The 21,999-nt window shown below is 38.9% G+C and overlaps 2 protein-coding genes across 2 annotated transcripts; one reads left to right on the top strand and one right to left on the bottom strand.

Annotated features, from left to right (window-relative positions):
* Nucleotides 1-1,122: 1,122 nt before the first annotated feature.
* slc23a3 (solute carrier family 23 member 3) lies at nt 1,123-13,067 on the top strand (the record flags this gene model as incomplete). Its single annotated transcript, XM_081367391.1, has 12 exons — nt 1,123-1,260; nt 1,528-1,664; nt 1,756-1,826; nt 3,504-3,577; nt 3,805-3,986; nt 4,625-4,709; nt 9,040-9,235; nt 9,347-9,597; nt 9,704-9,809; nt 12,078-12,245; nt 12,362-12,457; nt 12,802-13,067. 12 exons carry the CDS (start codon nt 1,123-1,125, stop codon nt 13,065-13,067), a joined length of 1,770 nt encoding a protein of 589 aa, XP_081223517.1.
* A 744-nt stretch (nt 13,068-13,811) lies between these two features.
* ihha (Indian hedgehog signaling molecule a) lies at nt 13,812-21,391 on the bottom strand. Its single transcript, XM_081368529.1, has 3 exons — nt 19,965-21,391; nt 18,085-18,346; nt 13,812-15,471 (listed from the first exon to the last, which is right to left on the bottom strand). Exons 1-3 carry the CDS (start codon nt 20,262-20,264, stop codon nt 14,792-14,794), a joined length of 1,242 nt encoding a protein of 413 aa, XP_081224655.1. The 5' UTR covers nt 20,265-21,391; the 3' UTR covers nt 13,812-14,791.
* Between the last annotated feature and the right edge of the window lie 608 nt (nt 21,392-21,999).

Raw genomic sequence — 21,999 nt, forward strand, 5'->3', positions numbered from 1 at the left:
TACTGAGAAATCAATGTGATCTGTATAGAGACTGATTACTGAGTTATTCAAGCTGCCAATGCATCTTTAATGACCTCTCGCTCAAGCTCTTAATTAAATCGAAAGTCCCCAGAATGAGTGGACAAACACTTCCTCCTCCTGTATTTGAGCGCAGTTACGATATTCGCTAGCGTTGTTGCATTTGTAGCCGTGAACATTGTGTAGTTTTGTTGGGTTTCGTCACTAAAGATACAAATTCTCTGAACATATCTATATCTGTAATTAGTGTGAATGTGAAAGAGGCATGCTTAAATCCATGAGCAGTGTGTCTGTGTGTAGTGACTTGATGTTTTCTTGCTGAGGTGGCCTGGGAAACCAGGGTCACTTTACGCCACTGTAAGCCATGAGTGTATCATTCTGCAGTCCTGTATCCTGCTGACTCACCTATGCTAATAAACATGGATTTAATCCTGTAACTTTTCCACTGTTGTGTCCCCAAGCTGTTCACATTCAAATACACTATGCTGCCAAAAAAAAAAAAAAAAAAAAAAAAAAACGAACCTCCTATTTTTACCTAACATGTGCTTTAGTATGTCAACACATAACAGCACTTCTGTAAGGTTTAAAATGTACTTTTATTATTTCCATTATTATTAAGTGCACTTTTTAAAAGTGTACTTAACTTTCTTAATAAACATAGTGAGTGTACTCGTCTCAAGTACACATAAATAGCCTTTTTTATTTTATTAATATTATATTATCTGCAAGTGCAGTTTGTTTTTTAAAGTATACCTTTAAGATTTGAAGTACACTATAAATGCACATTCAATACAATTCTTTTTCACAAGGGTATGTTTAACAGTGGATTTACAATGGCAAGCATAATCACTCATTTTCTCCAGGGATCATATCAGCTTCCCAAGCAAAGCTGTTGCAATAATCCATTGTTATTTTAAGTCAATAGGAAGATAATGATTAAAAGAAGGAATGCTGATGAAAAACTGAACATTGCGTAACTGAGTCAAAGGCCATCGTATGAGGAGGAAGAGGGAAGACAGGAGAAGAAAGCTAACATTGTAAACAGTGGCAGGCCAAATAGAATTTTAAGGAAAGACGAAGAAGGAGTAAAGAAAGTCAGAAACAATGGTAAGGACCGATAGATGTAAGAAACTGTGTACACGTAAAGAGAAACCTTTGGACCCGGAAAAGCCTGGAGGAATGGAAAGAATAGACGTGGATTGCAGTCCCTCATTATTGCTGAATATTGCCCTTGCTCTGCAAGTGAGTATTTTTTTTAATTATATTTCTTTAACAAGTTGATAAAGTCCTATGAAACTGGAGTACAGTTAAAGCATGCACTTTAATTCCGGCGTGGATGAACAATATTTTCTTTAGGCAATTCGAGAACATACTGTCATATTTTATAAATGCTGACATTTTAAATTCATAACCTACTGCATAAATGTAAAGTTCTCAAAGCAAACTTAGTGAACATAGCAACAAAAAAAAGGTGTAAAAGTCTGTTCCCCCCCCTCTGTCTCCATGCAGCATGTGTTGGTTCTGTCCTCTCTGTGTGCATTGGTTGTGAGTGCACTAATTCAGGACGTAGACAAGGAAAGAATAGTGGCCTATGTGCTCTTTTACTCAGGTATAGCTACACTACTGCAGAGCTGGATTGGATCACGGTAAGGTTACATTTACCCATGTCGCTTTCCATTTAAGTTGATACAGTTGTACAATCTATAGGATCAAGTCCAATGTTTCCTCTGTTCTCAGTTTGCCATTGATCCAGGCTCCATCTTTGGACTTTCTGATCCCTGCCCTAGTGCTGCTTTCTGCTCAGTCAGGTCAGAGTGGTTCTGGACAGAATTAAAATGAAGTCAAAGACAATCTAATAATCTACTCAATTAAACACACTAACTTGCCCTAATTAAAGCTACAGAAATTATCATTGATGCTCATTTTATATTTTGTTTGTATATAGCACACTTGCACATTCAAATTCACACACACAAACACACACACACACACACACACACACACACACACACACACACACACACACACACACACACACACACACACACACACACACACACACACACACACACACACACACACATGTTTCAGTGTATATATATATACAGTGAGGAAAATAAGTATTTGAACACCCTGCTATTTTGCAAGTTCTCCCACTTAGAAATCATGGAGGGGTCTGAAATTGTCATCGTAGGTGCATGTCCACTGTGAGAGACACAATCTAAAAAAAAAAATCCAGAAATCACAATGTATGATTTTTTAACTATTTATTTGTATGATACAGCTGCAAATAAGTATTTGAACACCTGTCTATCAGCTAGAATTCTGACCCTCAAAGACCTGTTAGTCTGCCTTTAAAATGTCCACCTCCACTCCATTTATTATCCTAAATTAGATGCACCTGTTTGAGGTCGTTAGCTGCATAAAGACACCTGTCCACCCCATACAATCAGTAAGAATCCAACTACTAACATGGCCAAGACCAAAGAGCTGTCCAAAGACACTAGAGACAAAATTGTACTGAGTAGATTTGATACTCAGTTACTATCAATGTTGGAAACGGTTGTGCTGCATAATGTTTTTGGAACCTTTTTCAGGATGCATTGATGAATAAAAAGTCAAAAAGAACAGCAATTATTTAAAATAGAAATCTTTTCTAACAATATAAGCCTTTGGCATCACCTTTTATCAATTTAACACATCCTTGCTAAGTAAAAGTATTCATTTAAGTATTAATAAACGTGAACAGTAGTGTATATTGTTACACAATATTTCTATTTTAAATAAAGGCTGTTCTTTTAAATTTTTTATTCATCAAAAAATCCAGAAAAAATCATAGGTTATAAAAAATTATTAAGCAGCACAACTGTTTCCAACATTGATAATAAATCAGCATATTAGTATGACTTCTAAAGGATCATGAGACACTGAAGGCTAGAGTAATGGCTGATGAAAATTCAGCTTTGCTATAACAGGAATAAATTATATTTTAAGGTATATTCAAATAGAAACCATTATTTAAAATTGTAATAATATACAATGTACTAATAATTGTAATAACATTCAATATTTTTTTCTGTATTTTTGATCAAATAAATGCAGCCTTGGTGAGCATAAGATAGTAGTAATGTTTCCGAACTTTTGACCGGTACTAATATATATATATATATATATAAAAGTTTGGAAACATTACTACTATCTTATGTATGTGTATATATATATATATATATATATATATATATATATATATATATATATATATATATATATATATATATATATATATATATATATATATATATATTCACGTATCTTTATTTTACAATCTGTGTACTGTTGTAGTAGTTGTTGTTGTTTCTGTACACTGTAAACTTCTTCTGTCACAAGACAAGACAAATTCCTTGTGTGTGTAAACATACTTGGCAATAAATCTATACATTTTGTTTCTGATTCTGAAATCTGATTGTAATGGTATTGTGTGGTAGGGACTCCTGTGGCCTGCAGGGGTCAGTGTATTGACGCAGAGGAGCCTGTGGCCCCAGCACACCCAATAAGAGAGGTAGAGCACAGTGCTGTCCGTGGTGCTGAACATTCAGACCACCCCTCCATTGTCACGCTGTTCTGCATAGTAACGTCAGCTTCCACTTACCAAAATTGTTTTTATTTATTTTATTTATTTATTGATACATTAATATTTCATCTTGATCATTTCATATCATCGTGTTTGTTGGTGCTTGCCAACATGTGTGTGTGTGTGTGTGTGTGTGTGTGTGTGTGTGTGTGTAGTTGAGAGGCATGACTCTGGTTACAGGTATTGTGCAGTTCGCCGTGGGTTTGACTGGTCTGAGTGGGTTTGCATTGGGACGTTGTGGCCCATTAGTTCTGGCCCCTGTCCTTTGCATTTTGGGATTTTCCATCTACAGGGAGGCAGCGCTGCTTTGTTCTGACCACTGGGGCATGGCTGCACTGTAAGGACACACTTTTCTGAGGTCTTTCATATTGTGTCCTCGGTGACTATATTATGTACTTACATAAAAAAAAGAAAAACTGTTCAGTGCAATATACTTATTGTGTTCATGTTGTATTGCAAATCATATTTGCTGTTATTGAGGTGGATATGGTAAGGTTAGGGACAGGTTTAGTGGTATGGGTAGGTTTAAGGTTTAAGGGTGCGTTAAGGTGTAAGGGAAGGTTCAACAGTGTAATTATGGATGTAATTACAGAAATAAATTACAGCTGTAATTACATGCAGGTAATTTTAAAATGTAAATACTATGTAAAAACATGTATGTACACAATAAGTGTACATTTTATTTAAATGTTAGTACATAGTAGTCAAAGACACTTAATATAAAGTGAGCCCATTAAACTTTCATTTTGTTTGTACTGCAATCTGTCTGGGAAAGAAATAGCAGTGTATAAGGTTATTAATTTGTAGTCATTTTTTATTGAGTAATTGAACAATATAGAGATACCCTGTATGTGATAATAATTCTAGGTTAAATCAGAATAATTGCAAGAATAAGTGTTTCTTTTTATGAACTCAACGTGCAACATGGATACACAGAGCACTCTAAATACAAATATCTTTCTTTCTTTCTTTTAGGGCAGTTATTCTTCTAGTGATCCTCTCTCAGTATCTGCACTCCTTTCTGCGGCTGTCTGTGTTCTCGGTCTCCAGGAGACTCTCTGTGAGTTAAATCAACGGATGTTGCTCAAATTCAGAATGACTTAAAGGGATAGTTCACTTTGAAATAAAATTTTGGTATGTTTTAGCTTACCTCAAGGGCATCCAAGATGTAGGTGTCTTTGTTTCCGCAGTAGTTTCAATTTTGATATTTTAAGGTCAAACCGCTCTTGTCTGTCAGTCATATAATGCAGGTCTATGGTCACGGTCTCAAAGAGCATGCACAGAGTTCAAATTAAAACAATTCCCCATCGTCCAAATTAAACAATTCCCCATCGTAAGTACACATTGATGGCCTAAGACACAAAACGAGCGGTTTGTGTGAGAAAACGAACTGTATTTATATCGTTTTTACCTCTTGTAACACAGCCACGTCCAAGTGATCTGAGGGCGTGCGGGCATCCTGGTGTGTGACGTGTACACAGACTGATGCATAGAAATATACACTAGATGTCGCCTTAAAGACATTCGTTCCAATGAACTGCCGTAGACAAGGCGACTTCTAGTGTATATATCTATGCACCAGTCTGCGCACGTCACACACCAGGATGCGCTCGCGCCCTCAGATCACTTGGACGTGGCTGTGTTACAAGAGGTAAAAACGATATAAATACTGTTCGTTTTCTCACACAAACCGCTCGTTTCGTGTCTTAGGCCATCAATGTGTACTTACGATGGGGAATTGTTTAATTTGGACGATGGGGAATTGTTTTAATTTGGACTCTGTGCATGCTCTTTTTGAGACAGTGACCATAGACCTGCATTATACGACTGACAGACAAGAACGGTTTGACCTAAAAATATCAAAATTGAAACTACTGCGGAAAAAAAGACACTTACATCTTGGATGCCCTTGAGGTAAGCTAAAACATACCAAAATTTAATTTCAAAGTGAACTATCCCTTTAAAGGTGCAGTAAGCAATTTCTGAGAAACACTGTTGACATTTGAAATCAACCCCAAACAAACACACCCCTCGCTTCATTGCTCCGGCCCCAAAATTCATGAACACGCAATGCAAGAGTGGATGTCTTTTTATCATAGCTGATTTGAAGCAAAATAATGCTTCACAAAAAAACTAAGTGAAGATGTTGAACGAACGACAAGGAAGAACAAAAAATGAACATACAGTACACAAGAGTATATACAAGCAAGAGTTTGATGTTACTCGCCAGCTGCACACCAGCTCCAGACAAACACTCAAAACTGTCCTGTACAGTTAACATTACAACTACAACCTCAGCGTCCATTTTCAGGCCTTCCCGCTTGGGTCTCTCTGGAAAGCTTTTCTAATACTAATGTGTTTCCTAAAGCTCTTGCCTGGTCAAAACCCTTCTTCTTCCAGTGATATTACTTTGACCTTTTCTCTTTTGTAATGTCTCTCAGCCATCTCTCTTTCTACAGTCTTCAAATCTCCCTCTTGCTCTCTCTCCTCCCCCATCATGAATGACACGCCCCCTACTGCTGATTGGCTCACTCTTTCTCCTCCCCCGCCATGACTAGACACACCCTCTCACTGCTGACTGGCTCACTCTTTCTCCTCCCCCATCATGATTAGACACACCCTCTCACTGCTGATTGGCTCACTCTCTCTCCTCCCCCATCATGAGTAGACACGCCCCATACTGCTGATTGGCTCACTCTTTCTCCTCCCCCACCATGATTAGACACACCCTCTCATTGCTGATTGGCTCACTCTCTCTCCTCCCCCATCATGAGTAAACACGCCCCCTACTGCTGATTGGCTCACTCTTTCTCCTCCCCCACCATGAGTAGACACGCCGCCTACTGCTGATAAGCTACAAGTGTGTGGTGGCTCTCGGTCCGATCAACATTCAACATTCAATGTCCCAACATTCAATCGCTTACTGCACTTTAAAGGCTGAAATGCACTACAAGACTTTTCAAATCTGAACAGATTTTAAAACACTAGGCATCTTACACTACTTGGTGACTTTGTAAAATGGTTACAGAGAAAAACTGGGCATACACTAAACGATTGAGGATCACACACTACCAGACTTTCAAGTCGCTCTGAAAACAACAAACGGATGCAGAAACACCATTCTAAAGTTGGTTCAAAATAACATACATGTTTGATATACTGTGACTGGATGGATTCACAGTCTGTGCCCATCATACACTTTGCAATTTTCTGGGAAATGAAACCTGGCTCTGACTTTCGGCAACTAGCATCGACTTGTCCAGACTATAAAGCGCAGGAAAATTCCGGGCAAAAGTCGTGTAGTGTATTCCAGCCTTTAGTTTGACTTTGAGAGCCATTGCTGCAAGTGTTTCATCACTTTTAAAGTTGTGTGACTTTCCACACAAGAGAAGTTTACTGTCTCTTCCAAAACCAGTGTAACACAGACACCTTCACTCATGATATATGGGATTTCCTGTTGCACTGGTTGTCAAGCTCTTTTACCGCTTTTAACCTGCAGTATATTAGATTGATGTTTTGCCTGTAAGAAGATTATGTCATTGATCTGGGCAAGTTTCCCACCAAAGAGGTGCGTTGTGTTACAGTGATCTTTGGCTAAAATGTTCTTAATGTAATATGGGACTGAATGTTGTCAAAGGTTATGGGAAACAGTTCTAGGCTTTTTATGAGTGATCGTAAGCTGGTATTGGAATCTTGCTTTTGGGAAATTCTTATTGGTTATTATTCTGTGCTATGTCTGACTGTCTAGTTATTATTCTCATCCGAGTCTGTGCAAATCTATTAATGTGGAGATGTTTGTGAAATTTGATGTATTTATTAATGTTAATTTATAAATATAAATGCTAATATTCATTAGAAATTATCATGAACTTAAGATCTGAATATATTTATGGAATATATATAATATAAAACAGATTTACACTACCGTTTAAAAGTTTGGGGTCAATACGATTTTTTAAGGAAATTCATTCTTTTATTCAGCAAGGACGCAATAAATTGATCAAAATGAACGTAAAGACATGTTGCAAAATATTTAGATTTCAAATAAATCCTGTTCTTTTAAACTTTTCATCAAAGGATCCAGAATAAAAATGTATAACAGTTTCCAAAATAAATAAATTAGGCAGCATAAACATTTTAACTTTTTCAACATTGATAATAATAGTAAGAAATGTTTCTTGAGCACCAAATCAGCATATTAAGCATAATTCTCACCAAGGATCACGTGACACTGAAAGGAACACTCCACCGTTTTTTGAAATAGGGCTTATTCACCTTCTTTCCTACATTTAGATAGGTGGGCAAATGCATTTTTGTCTCAGTGCATGCATTTTTTTAGTTTGACAGAATCAGCGCTAGCTTAGCTTAGCATAATGAATGGAATCCTTTGTTGCCAGCTAGCATGTCCTGAGTAAAATTGATATAAAAAATAAAAAAAACCACCTAATTACTTATTGTGGCCTGCGTATTCACAACAAGTACATATAGCGATGCAGATTAACACTAGGCGATTTCCTATGCAGATATTGACTTGGGACTATATTAGGGGGAAGCACAGGCGAAGCACTGCTACTTGGGCGCAGAGATATCACGCCCAAGTAGCAGTGCTTCGCCTGTGCTTCCCCCTAATATAGTCCTTAATATATAAGTCAATATCTGCCTAGGAAATCGCCTAGTGTTAATCTGCATCGCTATTTGTACTCGTTGTGAATACGCAGGCCACAAGAAGTAATTATTTTTTATATCACTTTTACTCAGGACATGCTAGCTGGCAACAAAGGATTCCATTCATTATGCTAAGCTAAGCTAGCGCCGACCCTGTCAAACTAAAACAATGCATGCACTGAGACAAAAATGCATTTGCCCACCTATCTAAATGTAGGAAAGAAGGTGAATAAGCCCTATTTCAAAAAACGGTGGAGTGTTCCTTGAAGATTGGAGTAATGCTGAAAAATCAGCTTTTCCATCACAGGAATTAATTACATTTAAAAATATATTCAAATATTTTAAATTCAATTTAAAATCTAATAATACTTCACAATATTACTGTCTTCACTGTATTTACATCAGATAGATGCAGTCTTGCTGAGCAGCATAAAGAGACTTATTTAAAAAAATATTTATATTCAATATTCAATCTTTTGAACTGTAGTGTACATTGCATTAGATATAAAATGAAGCCATGTGGCATCTGCAAATACATGGCCTTTTTTCAGAACTTCACTACAGGCATTTTTGCAGTTAATTTCAACCATTTTTAGTCTATGTATGTAAATCAATGATATTCATGCACTAATGGGTCTAAATACTGTTGAGGTTATCGTATGAGGGTTCCTTATTATTAACAAACACAGTATATTATTCCTGCTCTCTGTGTTCGTCCTGTGTAGGTACTTCTATCTGTGATGGTGAGCTGGGCCGTTTGTGCCGCACTGGTGCGGTGGGGTCACGTCCATCTTACCTCTGTGACCCAGATGCTCTCAACAATCAGAAACACCACCTTCATTCAGTCCACCAACAGGCCACATTCATCTGACTTTGCCTTTCCTAATGACTCTGTACCCTGGCTGGACTTTCCTCTCCCTGGTAATATGAAAGATTTGTTTAGTTGCCTTGAAGGTATTAACAGTGAACCAATAATAAACTTTGTCATGAGTTCCAAATTTTATAAGTTTTTTGTTTCTTGTATACTTTCAGCCTCAGCACTCCCTCTGCTGTCTGGAAAGAGCATTGCAGCAGGAGTGGCTGGAGGCCTGTCTGCAAGCATTAGCTCTCCAGCTGTGTATGTGATGGCAGCTCGGCTCCTGAAGGCTCCTGTGCCCCCAGCACATGCCTGTAACAGGGGCCTGTGTGTGGATGGCATGGGAAGTGTGATCGCTGGCCTGATGGGGGCGCCACTAGGACTGTGCAGCAGTGTGTCTAATGCATGTGTTATTGGGCTCAGCCAGGTAAGAGTCTTTTGATGCATGTCACACCGGTATTGTGATTGCTAACTCTTTTGCTGTTTATTACAACATCTCTTAATTATCCTTATGATGTCTTTTTCTCTCACAGTCTGGGTCCCGGAGCACAGTGCAGCTCGCCGGGGTGTTGTTGTTAATTCTGGGTGTGTCTCCTCAATTAGCGCAGATGCTCTGCTCTGTCCCTCTGGCCATACATGGTGATTATTCATTTATAGTTTACTCAATTAAATGGTAAATGTTTCTGGTAACAATTAGGGGTGTGTTTCCCAAAAGCATCGTTAGCCAACTATGGTTGCAAGTTCCATCATTATCAGCATAGTTCAACGAGTCTGTTTCCCGAAAACATAGTTCTAACGAACAGTCGCAAACAGCATCGCAAAGTTGAGTGGTCGGAACGACAGATCTCAACCTGTGGTTAGAAGAATAGTTTCTTGTTTGCATGGCATGTGGACTCAATTAATCCTTATCTTGAGCCAAATAAGCAAGCTGACATTCAGTACAATCTAAATTTTATATTTAGAATACATACATATTGTCATTTATGTGTTTTAGTTTGTCAAGAGATTTAAAGCGTTGTTTTAGAAGAGTGCGCATGTGCGAACGTGCTCTAGTACGTAAGAACGAGCCTATGATTGAATCAGGAAATAAAGCAAAATATCTGAGAAAAATGAAAAATAGACCTCAGATGCCAAGTCTGTAACATACAGCAAAACGTCTAGCATTAATTCGATCTCAAACAGATTCATTAAAATAGTTATTACACCACCACCTGCGTGACATCATTAACCAACGTGGTTGAACGACCAATTTGATGAAAATTTGGGAAACAGTCGTGACTAGCTAGTTGATTTCTTCAACGATACATCGTACTATGGTAGTTAAGCAGCGAGTTACGTCGTTGTACAGGAAACACACCCCAGGTCAACCTACAGTTAAGTTGTTTTACTCTTATTAAAGTGCCTCTATAATGCTTTTTCAGATATTACCTTTCATGTAGTGTGTAATATAGCTGGTTGTGAATGTAAAAGGTCTGCAGAGTTTCAAAGATCAAAGCGAACGATAAATTGAGTTATTCTCTCCCAAAAGAAAGAACCGATTCTGAATCTGCACAATGCCAGCCTATGGACTTCTTTGGCTGCCCGTGAACAACGTCTACTTTGACCCTCAAAACACTGTAGTTGTAGCTGAGGCCTGGAAGAGTTTGGTTGGTGTTGTCGACGACATGTCGAGGGCGTTTTGTGTCCGACACGCACTGTAAGCAGTTGACCAATCACAACAGACTGGGCCATCTGGCCAATCAGAGCAGAGTAGGCTCTCGGAAAGGAAGGGTTTAGAGAGACTGAATGGCCCTGTCCCAAATGGCGCACTTCATGTGGACTTTCGGTCTCCTGGACTTGAATTGCGCGTGCTCGCCGAGTCTACGAGTCCGTAGACCGTCCCATTCAGCATTTTAACGCTCTGAAGTGTGCTCAGCAGCGCCCCCTTTGTACCCTTGAAGCGGTCTTCCGCGAAGCCCGCATAGATGCAGGCTCCACGCACTTTAACTACCCAGGAATCCTTGCGAAAGGCCAATCAGACAACGGATGGGAGGAGATTTCGCTCACGGATAATTGTTGACATGGCTGAGAAGAAAATATCACGGTTTTTATGACCTAGATGTACATTTTACCAGTTGTTACCTACAGTTTATACAAACATTATGGTCATCGAGCAGTGGTTGATGTCTCAAACATAATAATAGCGTGTTGAATAATACGATCGCATTATGATTCATTAAATAAATAGAACCGAATGTAGGGGCTTTACTGAGTCATATGTAAACATAGTATGAATATTGAAACCTGTAAATTCATCTGAAACTCATGCACATTTTCATTATGTGTTCAAATTGTCATCTTAGTTCAAATGGAACATTATGTATTATTATGTACAACTGTATACATCTTTTAAATAAGCATGATGTATCTATTGTCTAATGCCCAGGTGGCATGCACAATATCAAAATATAGAACTGTAAAATTAGGCTGTGTAGTTGACATGGAGATAAGACGTCGGAGCACAAAAATGTGATTTCTCCTGTTCAACAACAACCAGGCCGTTATTTCCGGCGTGACGATCGAGTCTGTCCCAAAAATACCTCTCAATGCGCCCTCGTGGACTCGCGCCAAGGGCCCTATAGGTCTGCACTACATTACGTCACCAAAGTGTGGACTATGAGGAAGTCCACAAGTCCGTAGTGTGCCATTTGGGACAGGGCCAATCTTTTATCGAACCGTTTCAGACACTGTGAGAAAAGAGCTAATGCTACATTGTATATTATTAGAAAATTAGTGTTTTTTGTTTTTGGATGCATGTACAAAGTGATGAACCTTCAAAAAAGCAGTAGTGGTGGACTTTAATAGCTGTCTGACACTGTATGGCTTTAAAAGCGTGGGCTGAATGTTTGCTTGTGCTCGTGTTCTCAGGTGCTGTGCTCAGTGTTACCTACACACTTGCTGTGGCAACAGGCATAACTTATTTCCAACATGCTGACGTGGATTCAGGACGCAACATTTTCAACATCGGCTTCACAATGTTCATGTCATTAGCACTGCCACGCTGGTTCAGACTTCACTCCAGTTTTATACAAACAGGTGCTAAAACCACAAGAGTGTATTTTCTCCTACTGTGTGTAGTGTATTGTTACTCCTAACTTAGATTTGTTGATTTGGACATTTAATTGAAAGAATTTTCATCTTCTTGTGTTCAGGTGTGGCCAGTGTTGACGTTCTTCTTCAGTCTCTTTTAACCTTACCAGTTTTCTTTGTGGGGGTTTTGGCTTTTCTTCTAGACCACACTGTTTCAGGTAAAACAACAGAGAAATGCACTACCATTCAAAAGTTTGGGGTTGGTACAGTTCTTGGAAGTCTCTTAATCTCACCGAGGCTGCATTTATTTGATCAAAAACACATTAAGAACAGTAATATTATGAAATATTATTACAATTTAAAATGCAATTTATTCCTGTCATGGCAAAGCTGGATTTTCAGTCTTCGGTGTCACATGATCCTTCAGAAATCATTCTAATACGCTGATTTGGTTCTCAAGATACATTCAATTTGATGCATAAAAGTATACATATTTCAGTGTGCATATTCAGCACAAAAAAAGGAATCTTTGATTTGATGTATATGATTTTTTGTCATTCAGGGACTTTGTCTGAGAGGGGTTTGGCGAGACATGACGGCACAAAGAAGATTCTGTCTCTCGCTGATCAGCAGCAGGGATTCAGCCCAAGTTCAGACGCCATGTACGACCCGCCTCGGCCTGTGATGAAAGTGCTGGAGCTGACCGGCTTCAGAACCGTCCTCTTCTGTGCCTGCAGAAGCCCATCTGTTGAAGAGGTGCTGGTGACAGTACCAGAGATGTCTAGCTTATTACCTGACAACAAGGATGCCTGTGTTGGCAGTGGCTGAATTCTTGCTGCTCAGTCCATATTTTATTTTAATTTTCAAACTGTATTTAACTAGTCTCCTTCTGGTTTGCTTTTTATAAATTGCATTATGTTAATGACTGGTACATTCTTCTATGACTCAAACCCCAACACAATTTTTGATTTTTGATTAATTTATTTATCAAGTCATTTTTATTAAGTTATTAAGTTAATAAGTTATTAATAATAATATATTCATTTGACATTCCCTGACTGAGAACCACTGTATTAAAGGGTTTGTTCACACAAAAATGAAAATTCTGTCATTACTCAGCCTCATGTCGTTCCAAACCCGTAAGACTTTTGCTCATCTTCAGAACACAAATGAAGATATTTCAAATTGAAATCTGAGCAATTTCTCTCGCTCCGTTGAGATCTACACAACTACCACTTTGACACGTTAAAAAATTCATAAAGAGAACGTAAAACTAATCCATATGACTCGATCACTTTATATTGTATGATGAACATATTTAATTTAGGCTTTAATTTAGAATTAAGATCAAAGTGGTAGTTGCATAGCTGTCAATGGAGTGTACAGAGCTTTTATTAAAAATATCTTTGCGTTCCGAAGATGAACGGAATTCTTACGGGTTTGGAACGACATGAGGGTGAGTAAATGCTGACCGAATTTTCAATTTTGGGTGAACTAACCCTTTAATACACTACATTTTAGCGTGAAAGAAGCAGAGCAATTTTGTCAAGAGACAAAAAAAAAAAGACAAATGCAGATATTTCTGTAATCTTTAATTCTGAAAAATAGATCTTTAAATAGTTTTACAAATATTATATAATTTCTGACATCTTTAAGTAAAATGTAAATAATGCCACAAAACAGATAAATACAGTAAGTTGTATGGGAAATACAATGAGTATTACTGCATAAAGCACACATAAGGACTACATAAACTGGCATAAACTCTTATAACATTGTTGCTACACATTGCACAGAGTAAACTCTTAATTTCTTTGAATGAAGCCTTCATAAAAGTACTTAAAACCCTTATGTATGCTAGATGGAGAAATACAGTGTACAATGTGACCATTAAATACTTGATTAAGTTGGGAAAGACACCTCTACCTTTACAGTGCGAAACATGTAACTGACCATATGAATGAACGCAAAACTGTATTTATGCACCTGAAAGTATTTTCCTGATGTTTTAAAGGCCTAGTTTTAACCCAATTGTAAAGTGGGTGTGTTTGTGTGTACCTTCCAGCCTCGATTCTTTTCTAACACAACTTCCTCCTCCGTCTCAAACCTTATCAGCCCGCGTTGGTCTGATCTGATCGCCTGTGGTTGAGTCACTGCATACCTGAGTACAGAAAATTCATCTATAGTTTCCTCACTTCAATGGCTACAACTATGCGTTTAGTGAATGTGTATGTGAGTATAAGAGAGAAAGAGACTGAATAAGAGATTCTGAGTAGATGTGTGTGCGTCTTGGTATATTTGTGATTATGTTCCAGTGTAGGCAGTATAGTAAACCCATTGAAAAGTGTTAAATATGGGTTTTTAAGATCAATTTTGTCACGTCCATGTCCGCTTCCTCAAATGAGGGTCGACCCACAGAATAGCTGCGTCCTTCTAGTTTGTCCAGGCTTCTAGTCTATTCAGGGTCATACATGATTGAGTTCTTCACTTCGTTCTCTTTTAGATCCTTCCAAAAACTTCATCTAGTGACATTCTCATTCCTCATGCTTGTTTCATCTATCATTGTCCATCATGCTCCAAGGATGGAAGTGTGTTGGATCCAGCACATGAGTCCCAACCCAGTGCAGCAGTGAGGAATACCAGTGTATCCCCACAGCCTGATGTCCAACTGGCCCTCCCCAGTTATAAAGTACCCTGAGTGGACCAAAAGCCCAGTGAGCCAGCCAGTGCTGGTCCACGGCCGCGTAGCAGGAGGAGACGACACTATTGACCACCACCGTGCCATGGCGGGTGAGCGGAGCGAAAACGCCCTTGTCCTCCTGTATTTGGATCCTAGTGACCCGGGACAGATGTCCCTGCTGTCCTGCTCCTCGTGTGGACACCACACACTGACCCGGCAGCACGTCACTAGCAAATACAGATTTCAGCTCTGCACTCACTGCAGGCCCTGAGCAGTTCCCTTCCGATACAAACAGGAGATGGGCCGCCGTCAAGCTCAGTTTAGCACCCGAGTCCGTCTCGATGGTGTAGAACTGCTTCTCTGCGGAAGGATCGCGGTCCAGGAAGGCGATGACTTCGCTGTAGACGAGCATCCCACTGCCGTCGCTTTCTGATGAAGCGAGTACTTTCTCTCCAGGCTGTAAGCGGTCCATGGTCTTCACGCTTCCGTCCTCAACGGTGACAAGAGCCGACGCGGGAAAACAACCGCCGGTTTTAGCAGCCACAGAGTTCTCTGAAATGCACATAGAGAGAATATAATGGTTGAAATGAGCGTTAAAATTGCGACTCATTGACGGCATATGTGCACAGTAGCCTAAGACAATTCCAAAGGTCATGTGTTTATTAAAGATAGAGTTTGGGTTGTTTAAATGGCACAATGCCTTCTTCAGATTAATCTTCAATCTTTAAAACACACACACCCAAGCACAAACACATTCCCGCTCTCATTGTAAACCCATAAAAATCCAATTAAACTGAAAGTTGCAGTGGCAAAATAACCTGGCGTGTGCAAGCAAACATTTCAATCGCCATCCTTCAAGCTAATTCGTTTTTGCTTTTCGCACGACTCCGGTCAGTGGGTAAAAATGCAATAAAAGCTAATAAATAACCATCTCGGCTCTCTATGACTCCTGTCCGAAACAAGTGACTGGGGTCTGGAGCTACGCAATGCACTACAAAAACCAGAATGAGTCTCAAGTCTCCGTGGAGTCCTACACAAATATTTGGGAAAGGTAAGTACCAAGGCCAGGTGATAAGACAGGCTGAGATAAGAGATCTGAGAAAGGGGACAACAGAGTTGCCGTCTGGAAAACAAAGGAGTTGGTTAATCATCTCACAGCACTTTGGCAGCCAGACCAACTTCTTAAGGCATAATCTCTATCTTTCTTATATACACACATACACATTTTCCCTTATGCACTTCATATATATATATATATATATATGTAGTGCATAAAGGAAATATGTATGTGTATATGTATGCAAATGAACATATGGTTTTGTTTATCTTTGAGCTTTGCTTCATTTTGCTTCACATGTAAGAACGTGGTTTTTCAGGCACTTACTTCAGTGTAAACATAAGAAAGATACATGAAGTATATGAAATATATGATGCATCTTTTCTGGTAAACTGCATTTTTCTTATGTTTATATTGAGGTCAGTGCCTGAAATCTGACAGCAACTGTCGAAGAAGCCAGTTGAAGAACACACCTATAGGACTTTGATAAAGCATAAGCAGACAAAAGGTCTTGTTTGTGTTTGCATGCTCTATCAGACAGATAACAGAAGTGCCTCACAAATGTCCACACACAGGTCTCATTCCTCTCTAGCAGTGTTGAAATACTCTACAGACAAAAAAAAAAAAAAAAAAAAAAACCCTGACATTTTAAGCCATAAATCTGAGTAATAGCCAGACCCAAAATGAATCTACAGAATTTACATTCTGTGGAATTTCATCAAAAATATCACATTATGAAAAACAAGTTAAAAAGAAACCATGTACAGTAATAAATATCATAAAGAAAGAGAATTATTGCTTGGGGTTTTTTTTTTGGCACAGATGGAAAAAAAACGTGTGTTGTATTGTGTGCAATTTTGTATGTGTAAGTGTTGAATGAAAATGTACTTTCTTAGATTCTAAACTGGAAACAGATTATTTCAACCCATCTTCAATTAGAGCACGAAAGTCTGATCTGCAGCACAAAATTAATTTTTTTAGCATGCAAAAAAAAAAAAAAAATGCAGGTCAAAAAAGAAAACTGCCAGAAGAGACATTATAACACTGAATGGGTGCACTTTTACTTTCCCGGTTGTCTGGCCAATAATTTGGTCTCTGGTGACTCAGGTAGAGGCAGGTGTTTAAGGTTTAATGATGTGGTCTGTTACCTGTACCTTCATCCCAGGTCTACCACTTATCTCACCCAAGTTAATGAGAACTGACCAACTTAACCACAAAAGGACACACCTGATTTAATTGCACACTGAACGCTTATGAACCTTTCAGTCAGGAGTCTCTTTATAGTTCAAACACCATAGATCAGACTGGATGCTTTTCTACCATCAGTCATAAACCTGTTTCAAGAAAATTTCTTCTTTAAAAAAAAAAAAAAAATCCAGATCATATTCCAAGTTTAACCTATTAGATGTGTGTAGATATTCCTTATTAATGAAACCTACTCAAGTTAAATGAAGTCCACGGCTGAATGTGAAATCATATTATTCTACACTCGTGAAAATTAAGGTTCCAAAAGGGGGTTTTCACAGCAATGCCATAGAAGAACCATTTTCGGTTCCCCAAAGAACCTTTTTTTCTTCTATAAAAGAACCCTTTTCCTCTATAAAGGGACATTGGAAAGTTTCCATGGATGTTAAAGGAACAATTCACTTCAAAATGAAAATTCTGTCATCATTTACACATAATTTCTTTCAAACCTGTATGAATTTCTTTCTTCAGCTGAACACAAAATCAGATATTTTGAAGAATGTCTGTAATCAAACAGTTGATGGACCCCACTGACTTTCATAGTATTTTTTTCCTACTATGGAAGTCAATGGGGTCCATCAACTGTCTGGTTACCGACATTCTTCAAAATATCATCGTTTGTGTTCAGCAGAAGAAAGAAATTCATACAGGTTTGGAACAACTTGAGGGGGAGTAAATTATAACAGAATTTTCATTTTTAAGTGAACTATTCCTTTAAAGGTTCTTCATGGATCCATCAATGCCAATAAAGAACTGAGTGTATATTTAGTACATTGGATTTACATATTATTTTACATATATGGTTAAGTGGCATATAGTTGTAATGTAAATAAACAGAGTGATTTCCATAGTCTCAGCCCTACCTGACTTGACGCTGCAGTGGATGTGAGCTTTGGAGCCATAGTTGACCCAATCAAACCCGGCCTCCACCGCTAGCCGTGCCAACATGCCATATTTACTACGGTCGCGATCTGAGGTGGTGATATCGACAGCTCTTCCTTCATAATGCAGTGACTCTTCATAGTGATTGCCGTCTTCATCCCAACCCTCGGTCACCCTGAGCTTCACCCCGGGCCACATGTTCATCACAGAGATAGCCAGAGAGTTCAGCTTATCTTTACAACGCTGTGAACGCAACAAGGAAAGAGGTTTAGACCCAGGTTACACAAGTGGAAGATGATGGCGTGGAGTTTTGCAAGAAATACGCAAACAAGACAAGTTATAACTCCAAAGGGCAAAACAGACTGAATGACAAAAAAAAAAAAACATACACCACAGGGCAAAGACAAAAGAAAGGAAGAATTGATACAAATGACACTGAGTCACACATTATTCAGAGCTCTGCAAATGATACTGTAAATGGTCATGATCACCTTTTAAGCAAGGTGAAGTGTACGGATATAACACCACAAATATCATGTGAAATAAATCAACAGGCTTATCTCTAAATCGTATTTACATAAAGATGCATTTGATCCTTTTTAAGTAACTTTTTAGATATTATCACGAGTATATGTTTACGCTGTTTTGTGTCTTCCATGAAGAACTTTATTTCAACTGTATTCTTTCCAGCAATTAATAGGTTTGCTTTAGGTTTAGGAACTAATTTCTTTAGTCCTACTTTTTCCACATTAACACGTCAGACAATATGCCTCAGTTTTTGTTTTTAACCCAGGCACCTCTCTTTTATGCCTGAAGAATTTGTTTTCAAAAGCGCCCACGCAAAGCATTACATAATGACAAATTATTGAATCACGAGGAGAAGAACTGAGTGATGCTTCAAACCACAAATATATACTGACTTATTTTTACCAGACCACAGGTATTTTTCAGCGACCAAGGTACAAAATGTGTCCAAAATGTTGAGTGATTCACTTTTACTTATTTAACCAAGCCACATTCACCACCCTTTATAATACACAAGACAAATTTGCTTTTAACAGCAAATTCAAATTTCAGCATGGAAACAAGTGTTCATTGCCAAAGCACAGATATACTGTAACTATGACCACAATTTCAGGCAATATCTGTTCCATGATTTGGAGAAGAAATAAGAGTCATAAGTTCAAATCCATGAGTCATTTATGATTTATTTATAAATTGCTTAAATAAACCACACACTAAATGGAAAGTTGACTTATTTTGTCTAATAAGTCCATTTATATTTCATTTTCGTTTTAGAGTGAGTTAACATAATAAATACGTTGATTAATTAAGTTATCTTGATGGTGTTAGATGATTGATTGGCTGACGCTGGAAAAGTATGACATCAAACATTATGTCTTTATCGTTTGCATGCAAAACAAGCCTTGTTATTTAGAGCCCTTGCGCAAAAGCGAAGAGCACATGAACATATCAACAACTTTTTTGACAGGTCCAAGATTTTCCTTGGATGGGAAAACTTGTATGCTTCAAGGAGAGTCTTCGTAAGTTCAACAAAGACCTGTTCATTCTTTAGTCGTTTAGTAAATACTCTAATCAAGCCATTTGTTTTAAAAGCATACGATTCTTTTCTGAACCCGAGAACCATCAAAGAAGCGATTCTAAGAGACAAACCGCTGTCAGCAATCAATTCCTCTGAAAGCTGTGAAGATCGATAAGAGCGCGTCGGTGGGACTGAGCAAAGGGCACACCGCTAAACAACAGGTTTAAAGTGCTTGCAATCGAATCAAAACCATTGTGTGTGTTTCTAATGGGCAGATAATTGAATTCATTCCAGTTGCATTATCCAAGTGTCGCTCACCTGCGTCATGAGTCGATCCGCACCTGTGTTCTCCTCATCTTTGAAGATGATGTCGGGGTTGTAGTTCGGTGTGAGATCTTTAAAGCGCTCCGAGATCCTGGTGATTTTGCCATCGTGTCTCCCGCTGGCTCCCAGTGTCTTTTCGGCTACATTTGGAATAAACTGCTTATAATTAAGGGGTGTCAGTTTCTTTGGAGGCCGCCTTTTCCCATGTCCCCTCCCCGGCCCACAGCCTTCGTTAACAGGTGCGAAAATCAGGGCGCAGCCGACGAGGAGCCCAAACACCACGAGGAGACGCATTCCACCCCAACCCGCCGGGCACTCCGACACGGAGTGGTACGGTGGCACAGCTCGCCGTTCAATGAGAAACTACCCCCCGCAAGATCCTTATTCCCCCCCACAGGGTAAAATATGGGGAGGACAAAACCTCTACTTCTTTATCACCCTTATCCTCGCCATCGTCCGTGCGTAAAAGTCGCTTTGCGCAGAGGCTGTCATGAAGAGACGCCGGAGAAAAGATCCAGTGATACCAAGTGTTAAGTGCCCATCGAATGCGAAACGTTGGTCTCTCGAGAAAATCACCGAAATGAGAGTGAGCAGGCAAGTCCATTTATTTATCTAACAGATTCTAGGAGAGAGATATAGGGCGACTCCGACGCACACTGGGAGAGCTGTCAGAGAGACTGCTGCGGCTGCTGTCTTTGAATGAGCACGTCCTTTGGCGCACGTCAAGTGATCTGAGTTGCCCGGCGCACTGAGACCGCACCCTGCCAGTTTTTTGCCCCTCTCTATCCTTGCCTGCCACTCCTCCCCATGGGTCACATTGGGTGCGTCGTATACCCACCGGCTCCCTTTAACACTTCACAGCGCCTGGCTGGGCAAACACAAGTCTCGGGGAAGAACTGTGGACTCAGACTCTCCCATTCATAGATCCACAAATAGAGAACGAGCCTGGCTGCTCCTCAAACAAACGGGAGCAACTGTTGCCCTCCCTTACCTGATACGCTTGAGGAAAGTTGACTAACCTGGCGCACTCGTCTGAATGATTTATCATTCATTGATCTGAACAGATCCGTTTGTTTAAACCGTTCAGTTTTGGTGACAGGTGTAACGATGTTGCTTATGAGTCAAAGTGGACTTTTTTTTTTTTTGATCGATTAAGTTATTCTAAATCAGATCAATTAAAAGTCGAAGTGGTGCTTAAAATAATGTGGTTTAGACTGTAAATAAGAAAAAATGTTGAAAAAGAAAAATGTTTGCATAAATAGTTTGGCAATGACAGTGACTTAAACATAAGCCACAAATCAGTTGTGTTTTAAAATTATTATTAATATTTTAAAACGCTTATTTGTACAACCAGATCAAAGGCAATGTGGTGTAACAAACTGATGGAAGCCATTTTGTTATCATGTGACCCCTTTAGCCCCTCATGACTGTATGTCAGATCATTAAAAATAATTATATTTTACTTCTTAAATGTAATAACTCTCCATATTTATGACTTAATTTGTGATATTTATATGTGAGTGTGTATATTTACCATCACAATTAAAAAGTAAGGGTATTTTCATAGTTTTTACTCAACTCTAAAAGGGTAACTTATCATTAAATTAAAATTTGTGTTATACACACACACACACACACACACACACACACACACACACACACACACACACACACACACACACACACACACACACCTGGACAGAAAGAACATATTTTAAACTGGATTTTTAAAAGATTTCTCATTTGTTTCATCTTTGACATCCTTTTTTACCCTGACCCTCATGTGAATAAATAGTAGCCAAGACAAGCATTTTGAAAATTCATTTGAGCTGGAAAAAAAATGCATGTTTTTATGTTGTTGCATATTACAGTCTCCAGGTTCCATGCACATCAGTTGCTCAATGGTTCTTATTTTTTAGCAGATATTATGATACAGAGCTCCAGTGTGTGCTGGCCTGTGCTGAGGTAATGGGTAGTGGTGGGACCTGCATGAGGGGTTCACTGTTCAAATTGAAGATGAAGCTGGTAA

The sequence above is a fragment of the Scardinius erythrophthalmus genome (assembly GCF_964197995.2).
Source record: "Scardinius erythrophthalmus genome assembly, chromosome: 6".
Taxonomy (NCBI): domain Eukaryota; kingdom Metazoa; phylum Chordata; class Actinopteri; order Cypriniformes; family Leuciscidae; genus Scardinius; species Scardinius erythrophthalmus.

What these genes read in the sequence shown, in the direction of transcription:
- ihha (XM_081368529.1), bottom strand. Translation starts at nt 20,264, where the DNA reads ATGCGTCTCCTCGTGGTGTTTGGGCTCCTCGTCGGCTGCGCCCTGATT. An exon ending in CGGATCGACTCATGACGCAG is followed by an intron (nt 18,347 to 19,964) that starts GTGAGCGACACT and finishes TTGCGTTCACAG; the next exon opens with CGTTGTAAAGATAAGCTGAA. An exon ending in CCACTGCAGCGTCAAGTCAG is followed by an intron (nt 15,472 to 18,084) that starts GTAGGGCTGAGA and finishes TGTGCATTTCAG; the next exon opens with AGAACTCTGTGGCTGCTAAA.